Source organism: Hoplias malabaricus, chromosome 4, assembly GCF_029633855.1.
Source record: "Hoplias malabaricus isolate fHopMal1 chromosome 4, fHopMal1.hap1, whole genome shotgun sequence".
In the NCBI taxonomy this organism is placed as follows: domain Eukaryota; kingdom Metazoa; phylum Chordata; class Actinopteri; order Characiformes; family Erythrinidae; genus Hoplias; species Hoplias malabaricus.
Genome location: NC_089803.1, coordinates 3,135,121 through 3,156,257, shown reverse-complemented (window position 1 = coordinate 3,156,257; position 21,137 = coordinate 3,135,121). Strand labels below are relative to the sequence as shown.

At 41.1% G+C, this 21,137-nt stretch overlaps 1 protein-coding gene across 1 annotated transcript; it reads right to left on the bottom strand.

Annotated features, from left to right (window-relative positions):
- Window positions 1-10,081: 10,081 nt before the first annotated feature.
- Window positions 10,082-20,304, bottom strand: golph3l (golgi phosphoprotein 3-like). The gene is made up of 6 exons (XM_066667017.1): window positions 20,170-20,304; window positions 16,540-16,736; window positions 14,230-14,361; window positions 13,888-14,002; window positions 11,672-11,853; window positions 10,082-10,771 (listed from the first exon to the last, which is right to left on the bottom strand). The coding sequence occupies exons 2-6, from the start codon at window positions 16,717-16,719 to the stop codon at window positions 10,520-10,522; spliced, it is 861 nt and encodes a 286-aa protein (XP_066523114.1). The 5' UTR covers window positions 16,720-16,736; window positions 20,170-20,304; the 3' UTR covers window positions 10,082-10,519.
- Window positions 20,305-21,137: the final 833 nt, after the last annotated feature.

The window sequence follows — 21,137 nt, the reverse complement described above, 5'->3', positions numbered from 1 at the left end:
CGAGCAGCAGAATAATTCCTGGACGTATTAATGCTTTATATTTAATGTTTTTATATAAATCCCAATGTTCCTTAAATTATGAAAATAAATAAACACTGCTCATGAAAACTTATTTTTACTTTAAAGAATGTATTGAATTAAGTTGGTGGTGGGGACTGTAGTGGGGGGGGGGGGCAGCTCTGATTCTGCCCAGAGTACCATCATCCTGTTTTTCTTCTGACTATTGAACCACTTTGTTAAATAAAGAAAACCCACTCCTAGGAGAGAAGCAGCAGTTAAAGGTGGAATCAGTAACTCACACAGAGTTAGAGAGAGTGATCACATGACTTTAAACCACTCTCAGTACAGAGCCTCACACACACCCAGGCCACTAGGGGTCAGTGTAGACACTGGGTCAGAGACAGACACCAAAGAGAGTTCCTGCATCATCACTGCTGCGTGAAACATGTGTCTCACCACACAAACAAACAATAGCTAGTTGGAACCAGATTCTCCTCCGGGATCCTTCAACAGCTCTCTCCTCCAGCTTCGACCACATGTTTGGTGAGTGAAGGCCTTACCCTAGACCAGTACTGGAACACTGCTGTGAGGATTTGGTAGCACTCAGCCACTGAGCTTAGTGAGGACAGACGCTGTTGTTGGATGGTGAGTTGTTTCCTAATGTTAAGTTCTCAAAGGTCCAATACTGGGAGGGTAATACCCCTCTAGACAAATCTTGGCTTTGGTTAGGTGCCCTTAGGCTCATGTGCAGCTGCTCCAGAGTGTCTTATTGTTCTTCTACAAGGATTCTCTATAGAAAAATGTCCAAAAAGTGTCTCTCTTGGTTTACTGTCCTCACTTGAGGAGTTCTGGTTCCATTCACCTCCACTGTCCACTGTCCCCCACCGTCTACTGTCCTCACTTTCTGTGAGGGGCTTTTAGAGGAGGACGTCTGGTTCCATTCACCTCCACTGTCCCCCACCGTCTACTGTCCTCACTGTCTGTGAGGGTCTTTTAGAGGAGGACGTCTGGCTCCATTCACCTCCACTGTCCACTGTCCCCCACCGTCTACTGTCCTCACTTTCTGTGAGGGGCTTTTAGAGGAGGACGTCTGCTTCCATTCACCTCCACTGTCCACTGTCCCCCACCGTCTACTGTCCTCACTTTCTGTGAGGGGCTTTTAGAGGAGGACGTCTGGTTCCATTCACCTCCACTGTCCACTGTCCCCCACCGTCTACTGTCCTCACTTTCTGTGAGGGGCTTTTAGAGGAGGACGTCTGGTTCCATTCACCTCCACTGTCCACTGTCCCCCACCGTCTACTGTCCTCACTTTCTGTGAGGGGCTTTTAGAGGAGGACGTCTGGTTCCATTCACCTCCACTGTCCACTGTCCCCCACCGTCTACTGTCCTCACTTTCTGTGAGGGGCTTTTAGAGGAGGACGTCTGGTTCCATTCACCTCCACTGTCCACTGTCCCCCACCGTCTACTGTCCTTACTGTCTGTGAGGGTCTTTTAGAGGAGGATGTCTGGTTCCATTCACCTCCACTGTCCACTGTCCCCCACCGTCTACTGTCCTCACTTTCTGTGAGGGGCTTTTAGAGGAGGACGTCTGGCTCCATTCACCTCCACTGTCCACTGTCCCCCACCGTCTACTGTCCTCACTTTCTGTGAGGGGCTTTTAGAGGAGGACGTCTGGCTCCATTCACCTCCACTGTCCACCGTCCCCCACCGTCTACTGTCCTCACTTTCTGTGAGGGGCTTTTAGAGGAGGACGTCTGGCTCCATTCACCTCCACTGTCCCCTGTCCCCCACCGTCTACTGTCCTCACTTTCTGTGAGGGGCTTTTAGAGGAGGACGTCTGGTTCCATTCACCGCTTGTACTCAGTGCTCTTATTTCTCGGCGCTCATTGTGTCTGTTTTGTTGCGTTCAACCTCATCTTTGTGCTCTCACATAAATGCGGGTCCAGCACTGTGATTGGACAGAGTCAGACAAGGGGGCAGGGCCATTCTAAAGTCTTTGCACTAGATGTCCGAAGCAGAGCAGAATCAGAACGGTTTTATCTCATGTTTTCTGCTTTAGGCAGCAGACAGAAAACTGACTGGGGTCTTGTTTCACAGTGTGGGGGTTGGTGTACTCACACATTAATGTGAACATACACAGAACAAGGGATGTTTGCATATAGTCAGCACCTTGAAAACCTGTTTAGAGAAGCTTGCAGTAGTGGTGAGCCAGGTTAACCCTGTATCTCCAGTGATAAACTTAAGAAATCCACTCCAGTCAGGTCTCAGATGTCTCTGACCCTGCAGACGCTGGGGAGCATATCTCAGTGGAAGATTAAAGAGATCAGATATTAAACCTCAGTCATTAGAGACACTCCTCGACTGGAATGTGTGAGCGTTGACAGTGGACACGCCAGGATCTGCTCTCGACTCCTTTAACCTCAGAGAAACTGTATATTAGTCTCTCCAAACACTTCACTCTGAGACTCGGTTCCTCTGAGGTTCTTCATCTGGTTCTGAAAGAGGTTCTCCCTTGAGTCTTGGTTCCTCTATGGTTTTCCGTTCTTTCTGAGGGAAGTGCTCTCTTGAGTCTTGGTTCTTCTTAGTGGTTATTCTTCTTTTTCTGAGAAAGGGTCACCTTCTAAGTTCCAGTCCCTTTGTTGTTCTTCCTCTTAAACCGATTGAGGTTCTTTTTAAGTCTTTCTTTCTCTCACTGGTTCTTTCTCTGATTCTAAGAGACATTCTCTTTTGAGTTTTGATTCCTCTCAGTTCCTCATTGTGTCCAGGGAGAGGTTCTCATTTTGAGTCTGGGTTCCTCTCAGTGTTTCTTTGTCCCATTCTGAGAGAGGTTCTCATTTTGATTCTTTGTTCCTCTTCATTAGTTTTTCCACTTGTTTTCCTTTTGCGTGTTGGATTTTCTCTGTGGTTCTTCTCACTGAAGGATGTTTTGGAAGTGTTTAAATGTAATCAGGAAATTCTATAATGCCACTGTCCACAATCTTTACAGTTTCCTCCAGATCAGCAGGTGGCGCACTAAGACACAGGTCTCCTCAACTTTCATTGCTGTAGGGGTGTCAAAACCCAGGCTAATAAGAGGGATTGTTCCCAGAGGTTCTTGCTAGCCCTTAAACTTTGCTACTCATGCTGTGATTTTTACACATTTACAGACCAGTGGGCAGCTGCTTTAAGAACACATTATACTTTATGACTCATTATACTCAAGGAATCTACTTAAAGGTTAAAAAAAAAACGTAAAATTACAACAAAAAAGCAAACATATCATGGACTGAAAAACTTCTGTAGTTTGTCTTGTATTTGTAAAATATCTGGTATTTTTGGTTACTCTGAGGTCTGTCAGTAATGTGTCACTAGAAGGGGGTGCTCTGCTCTAAACTCCAGCTCTCTGAAGAGAATATTGAGAGTTCACAGAGCCCTGATCGTAGACGTTCAGGTCCGGGCTTATTTTACAAGATTTCTCTAGTCTAGTCACTCAGCTATGAAAAGTGTGTGTGTGTGTGTGTTCTTGTGAAATCTGTTCCTCTTAAATGAAGGAAGTCTATTTACGTGATCTTCAGCTCTTTGCAGTTTTCCTGAGACCTGCTTCTGCTTTTCAGAGATAAACTCTGGGTCTGAGCTCTAAACTCTCACACAATGAGAGGCCTTCCATCTGACAGGCGTCCAGCTGACCACAGAAACACGTCATCACTGTGGTCATGCTTTCTCAGCATGGCTTTAAACCGTTCATGTTGTGGTTTGATGAGACTGATGATGACCACACTGACCTGGTGAAATGACTTAGTGTATTTGTAAACTATTGTAATACAAATACCATAAGGATCTTTGCAAAAAATTGAACTCATTTAAACTTTACTGTGTGTAACAGGTGATAATTTTCAAAAAAAAAAGAAAAACGAACTTGATTTTTAAAATCTAGAAATGCATCCCAACGTCTAGAATCTTTATCAAACATCAGAAGAGTAGTGTTTTTGTCTTCTGCTTTGTCCTGAGAGAAGTTTCCAAAATCCTGTATCCTCAGGAGGTGAAAGGTTCGGGCAGGTTTTATATTTATAATTTCAGTTTTCTGAAGCTAAATGTAAATGTTTCTGACCAAGGTGAAGGAATGTCATTCCACCTTCAACTTGCCTACAATAAAGGGTAGCCCAGTGAGCCTCTTCATCTGTCCATTTTGTGAAGAGGAGACAATGTATTTGGAGATGTACTTTACCCAACCTGTCTGGAAGAGAGCATCTGATAAAACCTATAAACACACTGTGGTGTTCCAAAACACAGAGATAATTTTTATTGATTTTATTAATTTGGAAGAGTTTAAATGCTAGGACACTTTTATTTTGGTTTTGATCTGAGGTTGGGTCTTTTTGGGGTGGCTCTTTGTGTAGTCCGTGGGAACTGCACCCAAGCAAGTGGATGGCTCATGCCTTTGCGAAATGTTCAATAAAGTTCTGTGCTGGGTTTATTTCTAAATTCTGCTGTTGTGTTCTTCCTGTTGTCAGCTTAAACAGTCCTGAACTTAGTGGTGGGTAAATACACTACAGTTTTGGCTACGAGGATGGGATTTTTAAGTTGTAAGACACTGTGTTAGCATGTCAAGTGACTCAGGGGCATTAGAAAATCCAGAAGAGCCGGAGAGACGTTCGGTGAGTGAAAGGACCATTGAACAGAAAATGGCATTTGGGAAGCCTGAAGATTTTCACTTCAAGGAAAGTGAAAAAAGTATTTTGCAGCTTATGGCCTGGATACCAATCATACGGTGGTAGGAAAAAGGGCACATAGTTGCTAATGGATTTGTGAGTGCCAGCAAAGCCTTCTGAGAAAAGTTATGAAGTTTTGGTGGAACTGCTACAAAAGCATTACGTTCCGATAACCAATTTCAGAAAGATGCAAGTTTCACGGAAGAAATCAGAAGGAAAACGAAACAATAAGTGAGTACATTGCTAGTTTGAGAAAGTTAGCTGCTACATGCAAATTTGGGACATTCTTAGACAAAGCAGTGTGTGATCAGTTCATATGTGGTGTTAAGAGCACTGAACTGAGAGATCGTTTGCTCCGAGAGATCGTTTGCTCTGAGAGATCGCAGCTCACGCTAAAGACTTAACGTTGCTGGTTGCAGTCGAAATGGCACATGCATTTGAAATAACAAAAGACAGTGCATAGCAGTTTTCACAGAAAACCTACAAAGCTAATGTGGTTGATAAGAAAGCCAAAACGAAGCAGAGTGAGGCTACGGGAAAGCATGCAGCTAGTGGAAAGCCTTGCTATCGTTGCTGCAGTACAGGACACCGGCCAGATGAGTGCAGATCCAAGGACACGGATTGTCACGAGTGTATAAAAAAAAGGACATATCGCAAAAGCCTACCGCTCACGCAAGGCGGGAGGCAATAAAAGTGCCACACATTTGGAGAACAAGATGCATTGCAACACTCTCAAGCAGGCAGTCCACAATGGCAAAGTTTCCCAGGACGAGAGAGACTCTGATTTCAAAGCTCGCCAGTGACTACAGACAGATTGTGATTTTAGACAGCTGCAGCTCTCTGATGACCAAAAAGTCGGTTGTGTGCCATCCAGATGCTCCATTTGACAGTGGGGGGTTGATCTTTTTGCAGTGGACTCAAGTAAAGGTGACATTGTGAAGCCATATTATGTGTATGTCAGTATAAATGGTTCCAAGGTAAAAATGGAGGTTGATACTGGCGCAGCTGTGTCAGTGATATCTGAAGGACTGTACCGGCGTAGGTTTAAATCAGTGAAACTTAGCCCAGCTAACTGTGTCCTGAAAACTTACAGGCAAGTCATTGCAACTGGAAGGTAAATTCACAGTAAAGGTGAAATGCAAGGAGGTCACTCAAAAGCTAGAACTGCTTGTAGTTAAAGGAAATGGTCCTGCACTGATGGGTCAAGAATGGATTCAGCAGTTGAAACTAGACTGGTCCAGAGTCAACAGAGTGGCTCCTGACACAGTGGATACTGTGTGATAGACATGCGGCTGAATTCAAACCTGGGTTAGGAAAGCTCTATGGCATTGAAGCAAAGTTGCAAGTAACTGCGAATGCTGTGCCCATGTTCTGTAAGCCTAGAAACGTGCCTTATACGCTTCGAGAAGCCGTAGAGAGAGAACTAGCAAAGTTAGAAGCTGAAGGGGTAATTTCGCCAACTAACTACAGTGAATGGACAGCTCCTAGAGTTTCTGTACCTAAAAAGGATGACAGTGTATGAATATGTGGGGACTACAAGGTCACCATAAATCCTTGGTTGAATGTGGAACAGTATCCACTACCCCGAACACAGGATCTATTTGCTAAATTAGCTGGGGGTCAGCAATTTACCAAACTAGACTTATCACAAGCTTATCAGCAAGTGCATTTAGAGGAAAACTCGAGACGTTATCTAACTATCAACACGCACAAGGGTTTATATCATTACAATAGACTACTATATGGTGTCGCCAGCGCCCCTGCAATTTTTAAAAAAATTATGGATCAAGTACTTCAAGGAATGGATGGTGACATCTGCTATTTAGATGATATCTTATTAACTGGAAAAGATACAGACAGTCACCTAGCTAACTTGGAAGATGTTAGGAGGCTAGAAGCTTCAAATCTCAGGGTAAAACGAGAGAAGTGTGAATTCATGAAGATCAGCGTGTCATACTTGAGACATGTTATAGATAATATGTGATGCATGCTTATACTAGATGGCCAGAGATTATTCCCATGCACACTACTACATCAGCTAAAACAATAAAGGTACCGAGAACCTTGTTTTCAGCTTATGGATTACCAAGAGAAGTAGGAACAGATAACGAGACCTCAGTTCATATCACAAGAGTTTGAGACATTTCTTACTAGAAATGGAGCGAAACACATTAATCGCTGGCATATCACCCTGCAAGCAATGGGTTAGCAGAAAGATTAGTGCAGAACCTTAAGAAATCACTTGCAAAGAATAGAGCGACTGGTGGCATGACACTTGAACACTGTGTAGAAACAGAAACGCAACCCCCACTACAACAGGTAAAACCCCAGCTGAGCTGTTTTTGACAGACAGATACAAACCAGACAGTCACTGATCAAACCTGAGTTTTCTCAGAGAATGCAAAATGTGACTGAGCCAAACCTTCCTCAGGTTAGGGTTTTTACAGCGGGTCAACAGGTCTTAGTAAAGAATTAGAGTGGAGGGGGGAAAATGGTTGAATGGTTTCATACGTGAAGTGTTGGGTCCTGTGACTTACAATGTTGAAGTAAACCAAAAGTGTGGGAAAAGACATGTAAATCAGATGTTGAGTACCAAGGCAAAACCTGCAGTTGACACAAGTGACCTCTTGTGCAGAAACGCGATTGGATTTTCAGGAGCTCAATACAGACAATGATTTGGAACAGTCTGTGCCAATGACTGTGGCAGAACAACCTGGAGTACCATCAACACCACTGGTTGTGGAACGCAACAGTCGTCCTGTAAGAATCAGACGTCCCATGTATGGGCATGTATGTTATTGATTCATGAACGAAGGTACCTTGTTATGGGTTTAAAAGCAAGAAGGTATTTGAAAGGTTTTTGAAGAAAATGAGGTTATAATTTATAGGGGAGAAACTGTGGTGTTCCAAAACACAGTGTCTCAGTGGGTCCAACCACAGAGAGAACAAATGATTTTATTCATTTGGAAGAGTTTAAATGCTAGGAGACTTTTTTTTTATTTTGGTGTTGATCTGAGTTTGGGTCTTTTTGGGCTGGCTCTTTGAGGAGTCTGCAGGAACTGCACCCAAGAAAGTGGATGGCTCATGCCTTTGCAAAATGTTCAGTAAAGTTCTGTGCTGGGTTTATTTCTAAATTCTGCTGTTGTGTTCTTCCTGTTGTCAGCTTAAACAGTCCTGAACTTAGTGGTGGCTAAATACACTACACACACATTCACACATTCACTCACACCTACGGACACTTTTGAGTCACCAATCCACCTACCAACGTGTGTTTTTGGAGCGTGGGAGGAAACTGGATTTACAGAGATTTTGTTAAGTTTGTTGAAATATAGAAAAACAAAGAAATTCAGTGAAATAGTTGTTTGAGTCGATTGTAGAGTTGATGGCAGAAGACTGTGTTTTTATTGTTACTGTAAGTTTCAGTTCTCTGATCATTTTCATCTTCTGAAGTGGAAAAACTCAGCTTTAACTTGTCTGCAATAAAAAGCAGCCCAATGAATGTAAACGCTGGCAAACGTTTCATGACAAACGTTTCCCATATAGACAATCCCCTGCTTGTTTGGTCTCTGTGCAAATAAACAAACTACCAAAAAGTAAATAGAAATAAAATGATAATTAAAAAACAATGAGTTATTAATAATAATAATAATAATAATAATAAACACATTGGGATTTTGTAAAATATTTAAATGTATTATTGTTATAATTTTCATTTTTCTGAAGGTAAATCTTTCCCTTTAAAAATGATCTAAACACCAGATTATTGGGACATGAAGTTTATTAGAATGAAGCCCAGCTTTGTGTCGCTGCCACCTGGTGGTGAGCAGAAAGAACAGCAAAACCTGAATAAAATTCAGTTGTCATAGCTTTCCACAAACATACTTTAATTACATAAGACATGTTCCCGTTTCCCTTAATTTACATTTACACAAAGGAGTGGTCTTGTTTTCCTATAGTGCACCAATTATCCCAGAGCATACTTCAGCACTCCACTTACTGTCTGTGTGAAATAAGTATAAAAAGCTATTTGTTAAAGGCTCAGATTAAACCTGCTTCAAGTTTCAGCTCTTCATTCAGAACAAGAGGAATTTCCTATGAATCTAAAAATAATGCCCCATATACTGCACGTCATACAAACTCTTCATCTTCTGACTCTTTTGAGTCTTTTGTACAGCGTGGAAGCAGACACAGATCTAAGCGCAGTGGATCAATCAGTTCCAACATCTGAATTCAAGCCCAGGCCACCAGTGAATTATTTGGCAATCATACTGCATTTCATTTTTGTACCTGTACTCTTAAAAAAAAGGTGCTACAAAGTGTTCTTTAAGCGATACCATAGAGGAACCCCTTTTGGTTCCATTAAGAACTGTGTTAAAGAGATGTGTGATTATTAAACCAAATGTGGTTCTTCTCTGTCATCTCTCAAAGAACCTATTGTAGATCCTTTAATTTTAATAGTGTGTACTATCTATCTATCTATGTATCTTAAGATCAGAATGGTCTGGGAATCTGCACTCTTTTTGCGATCAGATCTGACCATATGAAGTTGTGGATCACGAGGGTCAGTGGCACAAACCCAACACTAACTGAAAGCAGCACAAATACACATTTTTTGGTAACATACTACAATTCATTCAAATAAACAACATAAAAATATTGTGCACTGAGCAAACAAAGAAAGTCTCAGTATCAGCCTTCAGTAAACAGGAAGAGAATTCCATAAAAATCCTTTCAAAACAATAACATTCAAGATAACATTCTTACTCAGAACACCACCAATCACACCTCTATCCTACACCTACTATCTCCAAAACACCAGCTTTTCTGGTGAAGGAAATAAAAAAGCCTGTAGATAATTTTGGACAGTTTTGATTGGTCAGTTCGTTATAAAATATTACACTACTGTGAAGAAAAACTCAGAGATATGTGATTTTGCTCTGACAGTTTGGATTATAGCGCCACCTGCTTGTGTAGAGTTGAGGTTCAACTCATGTTATCCTTCATGTTATTCTTCATGGGCAGCCTTGGCCTAAAGGGTAGAGACCGGGATTGGTACCGAAAGGTACATCCACAACTGAGGGGCCCTTGAGCAAGGCACTGAACCCCCAAACATTCCCCGGGCGCTGGGGATGACTGCCTGCCACTCTCGGTGTGTGTTCACAGCCCCTAGTGCACTAGTGTTTGTGTGTGTGTGTGTGTGTGTGTGTGTGTTTTCACTGCGACAGATGGGTTAAATGTGGAAGAAAAAAATAGTTGTACATGTACATTATCGTAACATTATAATTATCATTCAGCAGTTCATCCATGGTTGAGTGCCCTGATATTTTTAGATGGTGCATCACTCTCAACAAATGGGGAGTGTTTAATAAAGTGGCATGTGTGTGTGTGTGTGAGAAAGTCAGATGAAGAATACTAAAAAAAAATGTTTACTTCAGCCTTCTTTAGCTCAACATTTTTTGATCCCTTGTTTAAAGCACTTTGAATTGCTTTTGTATTAAAGGTGCTCTATAAATATACGTGCATTTACTTGCCTTCTCTTATTGTCCCTTATTTATATTTCCTTATTTGTATTTTATCATTATAAATCTTTTAAAATTACTTTTATGTCAGGTAGATTTCCTGTAGTTATTTTGATGCCCATTCTTAAGCGTTTGCGTTTACAAATTAATATAAATTAATAATAAACTGTTTGCAGCTCAGTAGGGGGAGCTATGCTCTAGATTGAATTAGTTTAAGCTTCTCCCCAGAGTTTATGACACCTGTTGTGTTTATATATGCAGCTCGGTCAGGAGGGGGCGCTGTGTTTTTCATTTATCTTGTTTGATTTCGTTTCAGGATCTGTTGAAGGCATTCAGCACGGCCCAGATGACCTCCTCGGCTGGGTTAGTGACGTTTGCTCCCTGCTGGTCGGCGTTCCCCTCCAGGAGGTCACTAGCCCGTTGGGTAGCAGTCTCGTAGAGGTCGTCAGGGAGAGTGGTGAGTGATCTTTCAAGGACGTCTGCACCGTGGGTGAGGACCAGGAGAGCGAGGGTCCGGCGGGGGAGACGCTGGGGGTCATTCGTCCAGCGCTCCAGGAGACTCGCCTGGAGGAAGATTACAATCTTTTACAAACTTTTACAAAGAATCTTCATTCACAAGAAGCTTCATTCACTTCGTACATTACTTCATACTTCAATTCACTTCATAATTAATTCATTCATCTTCCATAAGCACTACATCCTGTTCAGTGTCTCAGTGGGACCAAAATCACAGAGCTCAAGGCAGGAACACACACTGTCCACAGGACAAGCACTGATCAGATTAACATGTCATTTTAATTTTATGGATTTATGATGAATTGTGGATCCACTAAGGAAGATATGCGGAAGCGTATCTGTGATCCACTAAGATCTCTTGGGATGTGTTTTGCAGAAGTATTAGGGATCTCCTATTCACTGGGGTTTATTAGAAACTGAGGTGACTTAGGATGTTCTGGGATATTACTGTAATTTAAAGATCTGTTGAAGATCTATAGGAGATATTGTTTCTTGAGCATTTATTGGAGAGCTCCTGCTTTTTGGGGATATACTGGAGATCTGTGTCTTGGTGGTCTTTTGGAGATCTGATTCTTGAGAATCCATTGAAGATTTATTTCTTGGGGATCTACTGGAGATCTCTTTTGGGGATCAACTGGAGATCTGTGTCTTGGGGTCTATTGGAGATGTCTTAGGGATTGCCTGTTTCTTGATGACTTATTAAGTCAGATGTGTTTTTTTTTGTGATGTATTAGATATCTTCTGTTTCTTGTAGATCTACTGAAGATCTACTGTGCTTTGTGGATCTCATTGGTTTTTGTGATGCATAGAGGAGCTCTTGTGATTGTGAATTTATTGGGGATCTGGTGTGGGTCAAGGATTTATTAGAGATCACCTGTGATTTAGGTAGGCCATAAGAACCTGCTGTGTTTAATGGATATGTTGGGGATCTGGTGATGATCTACTGGCCTGTAATCTCTGTAGCAGACGCTCTTTCTCTTTCTCGTTGACCAGCGGGTGTGTGGTCATGTCGAACAGCAAGAAGTTCTGTTTTCCTGTGGTCAGAACTCCCTTCTCCACCAAACTCTTCGCCAAACGCTCGCGGACCTGTGTCATCTGGAAATGCATCTTCAGGGGGTTCCATGTCTCACCTGGACAAACAAACAATAAAACAAGCAAATATATTAATTAAATCAAAAACAAACAGTAACTAACAATTATTGGGTGTTTTTTTTAATAAGATGAGACTTTATAAGGCAGTCCACACACACACACACACACACTTTTCAGAATTAATCCTCTACAGTTAACACATTTGTGCACATTTTAATACACAGTTAATGTCTATTAAATTTTACCAGAAAATAGACTGCAACACTCAGGGAGGTAGCATTTATACTCTAACCCCACCGCACCCCTTCAGAGGCCCCCCATCTACCCCCACCCTTCTACACAGATCCAAGAAATTTGATCTGGGATGTGTTCAAAAACATACGTTCAAATGTTTTTACACATAAATACATATACAACACCAGTCAAAATTTTGGACACATCTCCTCATTAGTGATTGGTGGAGTAGAGCTAGTCACTGCAAAGAACTGTGTACCAGCCCCTACCTCTGCACAACACAAGTTATAGTCTCAGACACATTAAGATGGAGCGGTTCTACAGATTAACTCTCGACAAGTGGAATTAAGAAATAGCTACAAATAATGATGAAATTTTGAAAAATTGATGACGATGGAAGACCGTTTCAAGAGAGATGGGAAGGCAAATACATGTTTGTGTTTCAAGGAGAAAAACCGGTATGTCTTTTGTGTTATGAGGCGGTGGCAGTTGTCAAGGATTATAATTTACGTCGCCACTTTGACACCAAACACGGAGCTAAGTGTGCCAAAGTTAACCTTCAAGAAAAGCAACAAGTTGTACAAGAATTAAAAGGTCTGAAGGTTATAACTTGTGTTTGATGATATTTTTCTTCATTCACTTGGATAGTTTGGTCGCTGATTAAAGGAGTATTATGAGTTTTATTAACCTCACAAATTAACAGGATTTATGTTGTTAACAGAGCAACAAGCAAACATTTTTACATCTATGCAAGTTGAATAAGTAATAAATTCATAGTTATTTAACATTAAGGAGCACTTATCTACATTACACTTGGTTATATTTAGTTACATTTATACAGTCTTACAGTTACATCTGTCCCTTTGAGGGCAACCATTATGCTGATGTGGCCCTCTGTGAAGATGAGTTTGACACCCCCTGATTTAAAATATAAAACATTCTTTTTTGTTCAACACTTTTCTGTTTACTACATAATTCCATATGTGTTCCTTTAAAGTCTTCCACATTCATTTACAACACAGAAAATAATAAAAAACAAAGTAAAAGCCATTGAATGAGAAGATGTCCAAACTTTTGACTGGTGCTGTACATTTACATCATGTGGAAAACAGCCCAGAACGAAGGAAACCCTCCCTGAGTGGGCATGTCCAAATTTGTGACTGGTACTGTAGCAATAATTTTCTCTACAGACAATTCCACACAACCACATCAAACATTTGAATATAAACTTGTCTTATGTAATACTTTATGGGTTTTGTCTGATTGTACAGACACACAAATGTTAATGAATAAATGAACTCTGATAAACTCACAAAATCTTTTATAGTCATTTAACCCTCCCTGGAACAGTCACTATTGCAGAGAGCAACACCAGACCAGAGTCTAGAAGGACTATGGGAACACTGCTTATATATTATCCCCCAATTACCAGGTGTACACACTATTTATTTATTTTCTTTGTTTATAGATAGATAGATAGATAGATAGATACTTTATTGATCCCCAGGGGAAATTCAAGAGCAAATTATGAACCTTGCTGTAGGGCTGCCGAACTGTAAAATGATGTCCAATGAGTTAGACCTACACACAGCAAAACCTCACAGGGTTATTGAGCACAAGAGAGACTAATCAGGGTACTATCTCTCTCTCTCTCTCTCTCTGATTTGTGGCTGTCCCCTATTAAAATTAAAAGGAGACTCCCATAACTTCTGGAAGAGCTGGCATGTCTGATTAACTCTTGATAAATGTAAAAATATATACAATCTGTGTGATGAAAATTGCAGATAGAGACAGGATTTAACACAAATTTGCTCAAAATTAGCTTTGTATTTACTGACCGGTGAGCAGGTCGATCCAGCTGGCCACAGTCTCGGTCGGCTCTGTGTTTTTAATGTGTTTCAGGGCTTCATCCAGTAAAACGTCTCCAGTCGGAGCATCACTTTTGAGCAGAACCTGCAGAAGATTCAGGTTTATCATGAATTGGAATGAAGGATCAAACTGCTCTGATGTCCCTGAGTAAAAAAATTAAGCTCAGAGGAGGGGGTCCCCAACACATCATGTTTAAAATAGGTTTAATACAGAATCACAGCCACATCCAGACCACTAAAGTTTTTTTTTTTTTTTTTTTTTTAAAGTAAATATAAATGTTGTACATTGAAATACACTGTGTGTGAAAGTACCGTGCGATCTGAAAGTTTCCTCTTCTTCATACCCTGGGGTTGGAGGTGTATTCTGCCTCTCAGAGCAAGTTCAATTAGGACAGCACCTCGTAAACCTGAAGAAATACTGTCATTCCAGAATGATGTGTAACCCTGCAACACACACACACACAGTAAATAACAATTACGTTTAATGCATTCATTCATTCATTCATTATCTGTAACCCTTATCCAGTTCGGGGTCGCGGTGGGTCCAGAGCCTACCTGGAATCATTGGGCGCAAGGCGGGAATACACCCTGGAGGGGGCGCCAGTCCTTCACAGGGCAACACAGACACACACACTCACACACTCACACCTACGGATTGAGTCGACAATCCATCTACCACTGTGTGTTTTTGGACTGTGGGAGGAAACCAGAGCACCCAGCAGAAACCCACGCAGACACAGGGAGAACACACCACACTCCTCACAGACAGTCACCCGGAGCGGGAATCGAACCCACAACCTCCAGGTCTGACTGCGACACTACCTGCTGCGCCACCGTACCGCCCACGTTTAATTCAAGATGATATAATGTGCATCCAAATATAAAAGTCCATTTACATCTTTTACACAGTGAGAGGAAACACAGCACATTCAACAATAAAGGAAGAGTCCGGCATCTTTTACACAGTGATAGTATTACTCCTTTCACATGGATCTGATTTATCTGCTCTTTGTGGGTTTAATATAATCATTTTTTAAATTTCCGTTATCTAAATCTGAAATGATTCTAAATCTGATGTGGTTTTTAAATTGGACTCAAGGTTTCTGTGACTCATAATAAATGTGTCATTTTATAAATTTAGACTAAATATAGTTTTTAAATATTTAATTGGCATGTTAAGTGTGATCACCTTCTCTCCAACACCTGTAGAAACATCCCTGACCTCCAAGAATGATTAAACACTAACCAGGATGTTTACTCAGAGCCTTTACACACACACACACACACACACAGTGATAGGAATAATGGAACATCCAACAATAAGGTAGAGTCTGGTCAAACACACACAGCTGTTTAGTTCTTCTAGGAGAGTGCAGATATACATTCAGGATGTAGTTAAAGCTGGTCCCTCTGAAACCCACACAGCTTTATTATTAAACTGAGGAGGTGTTTGCACTGAGACACAGCTAGTGCTGTGGAGCAATTACTAACAGGGCCTTCTACTGTATTTCTAAGAGAGAAACAAAAAATCACACTTCAGTGCGTTTTAATACACACTCACTGTTTTTGGGAGTAAAGACACATCAAATATAGCATTAGTTAATATTATGGCACATAAGATATATATCGAGTTGTGTATTTGTGTTTATTTACTAATAATATCATAGACATTTGGCAGCAAACTTTTTTAATAATCAAAGGACCAATTTTGGGAGTCATTTGCTCTAATTAAACCTGGCCAGCTGGCTTTTATCATAAACATCCTCATGTTCGTTTGATCCATTTCAGGGATGGTAGTGGGAATGGGGCTCAAAAAGAAGCCTGGGGATCTCTGTCCTCCATAGGAGCCCCAGATGTTCCCTGGCCAGCCGGGAGGTATAATCTCTCCAGCAATTCCTGGGGCCTCCTACTAGTTGGGTGTGCTTTGTATACCTTCAGTCGGGGGTTCATTCTTTCAGCATGAAGGAGAAGCAGCTCTTCACCCGATAAGGGAGAGTGAGCAAAGCAACCTGCCAGAGAACATTTGTCTCTGCTGCACACACTTATTATTCCCAAAGCTTGTGACCCTAGGTGAGTGTGGAGGCACAGACTGATCTGTGAACTGAGAGCTTTGGCATATTCCTATTCACAATAATGTGGTCTGGTATAGTGACTGAATTTCAGCAGCAGTCTCACTCTGATTTTGTAAGTCACTCCTTAACAAGCCTCTTCTTGGAATGCCATGTTGTTGTGGTGGAAGCTGTGGGCTCCCGGTGTGGTTCTCTCGTGATGAACAGGTTTGGACTGAATATCTGGAGAAGTATGATCTACAAAAACCCTTATGATGAAACATTTTTAAAAACTGTTAACCCTGTCTGGCAGAATAAGAAAGGGGGCTAACGACCTGGGGCAGTAATCCAGTGTAGCTCAGTAGGGCTACACACAAGGTCAAGGGTAAGGGTGAAGTGCTATGCCTGTCGAGCACAGTTGGCCCAGACCTTGGCAGCAGAGACAACATTTCTGGAACGGCTCATTTAATATTTCTACACTGTTTTCTATAAAGTGTATCTCACATCAGATTCACTGGTTTTGCGCTCCCTGAACTTGACCAGCGGCGTCTAAATTAGCCTCTACAGTTTATACCTCTTTGTCCTTCAGTCCCAGCAGCAATACTTCCTCCATCAGTGTGAGTCTCAGTTGTTTAGAGTCTCCACCCTCTTCTTCATCAGTGACTCTGTCCTTTAGCTCTGCCTCCTCCTCATCTCGGCCCTGCCTCTCAGTGGGAGTGTCCGTTCGCCTGCTCCTCTTTATCAGAGTCGTCATTTCACCACTTTCTTATCCTAAGGCAGGTTAAAAAAACATTAGAAAAATATTTACCTTGTAAACCAGTCTAGTTTAATATCTATAGTAAATTAACTCTTTAAGGTGAGACACTGCTGCATAATGCCATGTGAATAAGTGGTGTGCTCTATTTTCAGAGGCTTCACTTTAGTGGATCATTTCTGCAGGGATGTGAGGTCAGGTGCTGGTGTTGGTGATTAGTTCTGGATTACAAATACCACTCAGAATTTGTTGCATCAAAGGTGATCACACCAGAGATCACAGTTCCAGTGTTCCACACCCTTCTAATAAATAGTAGATTTTACCATCCATACATCCATCCATTATCTGTAACAGCGTATCCAATTCAGAGTCACGGAGGATCCAGAGCCTACCTGGAATCATTGGGCACAAGGCGGGAATACACCCTGGACAGGGCAACACACACACATTCACTCACACACTCACACCTACGGACACTTTTGAGTCACCAATCCACCTACCAACGTGTGTTTTTGGACTGTGGGAGGAAACCGGAGCACCCGGAGGAAACCCACGCGGACACAGGGAGAACACACCACACTCCTCACAGACAGTCACATGGAGGAAACCCACGCGGACACAGGGAGAACACCCTAAACTCCTCACAGACAGTCACCCGGAGGAAACACACGCGGACACAGGGAGAACACCCTAAACTCCTCACAGACAGTCACCCGGAGCGGGAATCAAACCCACAACCTCCAGGCCCCTGGAGCTGTGTGACTGCGACACCTACCTGCTGCGCCACCGTGCCGCCCCATCAACAACATGGCAAGAGCAAATGCATCAACCAGCTGAATGGCTACGACGATTGTGCCGCCCCTAGTTGATTTTACATTATATTAAAATTAATGTACAAACAATGTACATAAACTGCCTGGCAAAAATTAAAGTATGACACATTGAAATTCTCCTCACACTGTCCACTCCACTGACCCCTCTCTGTAGTTCTATACATACAAACTGTATTCCATAGTTTACTCTGCATAATTTGTTACCCCCTTTCCCCTGTTCCTCAGTGCTCAGGACCCCCACAGAGCAGGTGTGATGTGGTGGTGGATCATTCTCAGCGCTGCAGTGACACTGACGTGGTGGTGGTGGTGTGTTAGTGTGTGTTGTGCTGGTGTAGAGTGGATCAGACACAGCAGTGCTGCTGGAGTTTTTAAACCCCTCAGTGTCTGGACTGAGAACAGTCCACCGACCAAAAACATCCAGCTGACAGCGTCCTGTGTCACTGATGAAGGACTAGAGGACGAGCGACACACACTGTGCAGCGACAGATGAGCTACTGTCTCTGACTCTACATCTACAAGGTGGAGGGGGGCGTGTCTAACAATATTTTTAGCCAGTTCGTGAATTTAAGTCAACAATAATAAAAATAGTAGTAATGATAGTAATTCACTTCAATTCTGACCTATTTATGGTCTTTCAGGAATGGGACTGATTTTCAATCCAAGGTAAATTCACGGTTTAATCACAGTAAATATCTGAGCTTAAGTTCCGGCTCCAGGAAAAGTTTAATGATCAGTTCTAAGGACCTGCATAATATAGTGATCTCTTTTTAATGGGGTGACATCAGTAGCCCTTCATTATGATCTGGAATATCATAATAACATCTTAATTTCTCATAATGTTAACTTAGTCCCTAATATAAGTTGTGAAAATAATTGATTTTCAAAATACAATATTGTATCCAGTGAATAGTCAGGACACTGACTTCAAGACATTTACAGTAGTTGCCTGTAGGATACAAGTGGATCCCGTCATCCTGGACATCACCTCGTCCTGCTTAATCCACTTGGTAGAAGACCCAGGTCTACCAAGTCCAGTTGAAATAAAACATACCAACAGCTTCTTCCCTTCTCACCTTAAACCAGACATCACTGAGCTTCCTGCACAGCTGGACACTCTACACTGTAGTAATGACGTTTCCTCAGTCTCTGCTAATGAGCTCACACTCACACATTCTTCACTCTCTCTTCTCCTTCACACCAGCTCCTTCAGACTCACTCTCTCAGCTCCTCTCTCTCTCTTTACTCTGCTCTTATTTTATCCATGCCTCAGTGTCCTGCCCTTGGATGGTGTGGACATGGTCACTGTACTCGTCTGGTCTGATCGGTGTGTTACAGGACATACATTTGTGAACGCACCAACACACACACACTTAGAGAAATAGCAATGATTTTTTTCTGACAAGAAATTATATTACAATATGACGACATTTTTGATGACATTTTATTCTCTGTTATAATTTTGATATTCTCAGTCTACGTTGTAAGATATTGTCATTATTCTGAGATACATCTATCATAACATTTTAATTATAAGACAAACTTTTAAGGTGCTAAGTAATAACTTTGAGAATCTAAATAATTATTGTTAGATATTGTCACTATAAGACACTATTTTTAGATACTATGCCAGTATTTAAAGGCACTATGTTATTTTAAAACAGTTTGTAATTGAGGTACTTGTATATTTCAGTTAATTATAAGGTAATGTTTATTGTACAAAAAAAAAACCTGTATAATAAAACCTTCCATACTTCAGCTTTTTCATTATTGTGTGAAGTCAAAACTGTGTTAAACTCAGCATCTGAACTGATATTGTGTTTTAAAAGGTGTTAGACGTCTTGTGAGTTCTCATTCCCTAATCAGGAAAATAAATACAGACATGTGCACAAATTTTGGAGTGTAAGGAAATATTTGCATATAATATAACAGCTAAAACGCCCCAGTTTCAGTAGCTCACAAAGAAACTCTCACAAAGAAGCCACAACAAAATATCTCATTACACACACACACACACACAGGAAAGAGTATTAGAAAGAGAGGAGGTAGTGTTCCCATCAGAGGATTCTCAATAAAGTACAGTTCCATCAGTATTTAATGAAGAAAACACATTTATTAACTTAGAATCTTCAAATAACTCTCAATGTAATGACAAAGTATTTCATACACTGAGCTGGAATCTCATAGCGAATAGAGAAGGTAGTTATCCACATATGGAGAACGTTTTTTAATATTCTGCATTAGTGTATATATTTGAAGTTTTTCAAAAATAATGACAGAATTTCATGATAATGACACTATCTTAGTTCAGGGAATGTATTTTATATGTCATTTCTCACAGACACCGTCTACCTACAGACAGATACAGTTTATGGAATGTGTTTAACGCACTGAACAAACAAGGAAGTCCTGTGTAAAATGACATTTGTTTTTATGAGTTAATTTTTCAGTTTCTAATAACTAAATAGAATTGTTACCCTCTGTATTACACTTTTAAACAGTATTCTCTGTTTGGGTAAGTTTTGTTCAAATATATTGAGTTATAAAATCTGCAAAAACAATTATATTTGACCAGCAGTGTGCTCCCTGTAACTTTATAATAAACAGAAATATCACTCACCTGACGCCCTGCAGAGAGACAAACACGCTCCTGAACGTCAGACAGAAATAAAGTGTTTTTACTGAGTTTTCTTTGGATAACTAAACACACCCTGAGCTTCCTGCTTTTCTTCTTCTCACTTGAAAAAATGTGCAATGTTCTGCAGAGCTGAAAAAGAAGTTGTGAATCCACTTTTAGAGAACCTGTCTGAGTGGTTCAAATACATATAGTGGGTGGAGCAATACTCCTACACAAACACACACACACATACATACACATAAAACAGACAGGAAATAAAAAGGTTGTCTGTAAAACACACAGGTAACCAACTCACCTTTAATACACAACATCTCATATAAACATAGGTATAAACACAGGTAACCAACTCACCTGTATTACACCCATCACTTGTAAACAGAGGTAACTAACTCACCTGTAAAATACACCATCACCTGAAAACACAGAAGTAACTCACTTACCTGTAATACACACTGTCAACTGTAAACACAGAGGTAACTCACTTACCTGTAATACACACCATCACCTGTAAACACAGAGGTAACTCACTTACCTGTAATACACACCATCACCTGTAAACACAGAGGTAACTCACTTACCTGTAATACACACCGTCACCTGTAAATACAGAGATAACTCACTTACCTGTAATACACACTGTCACCTGTAAATACAGAGATAACTCACTTACCTGTAATACACACCATCACCTGTAAATACAGAGGTAACTCACTTACCTGTAATACACACTGTCACCTGTAAACACAGAGGTAACTCACTTACCTGTAATTCACACCATCACTTGTAAATACAGAGGTAACTAACTTACCTGTAATACACACCATCACCTGTAAACACAGAGGTAACTCACTTACCTGTAATACACACCATCACCTGTAAACACAGAGGTAACTCACTTACCTGTAATACACACCATCACCTGTAAATACAGAGGTAACTCACTTACCTGT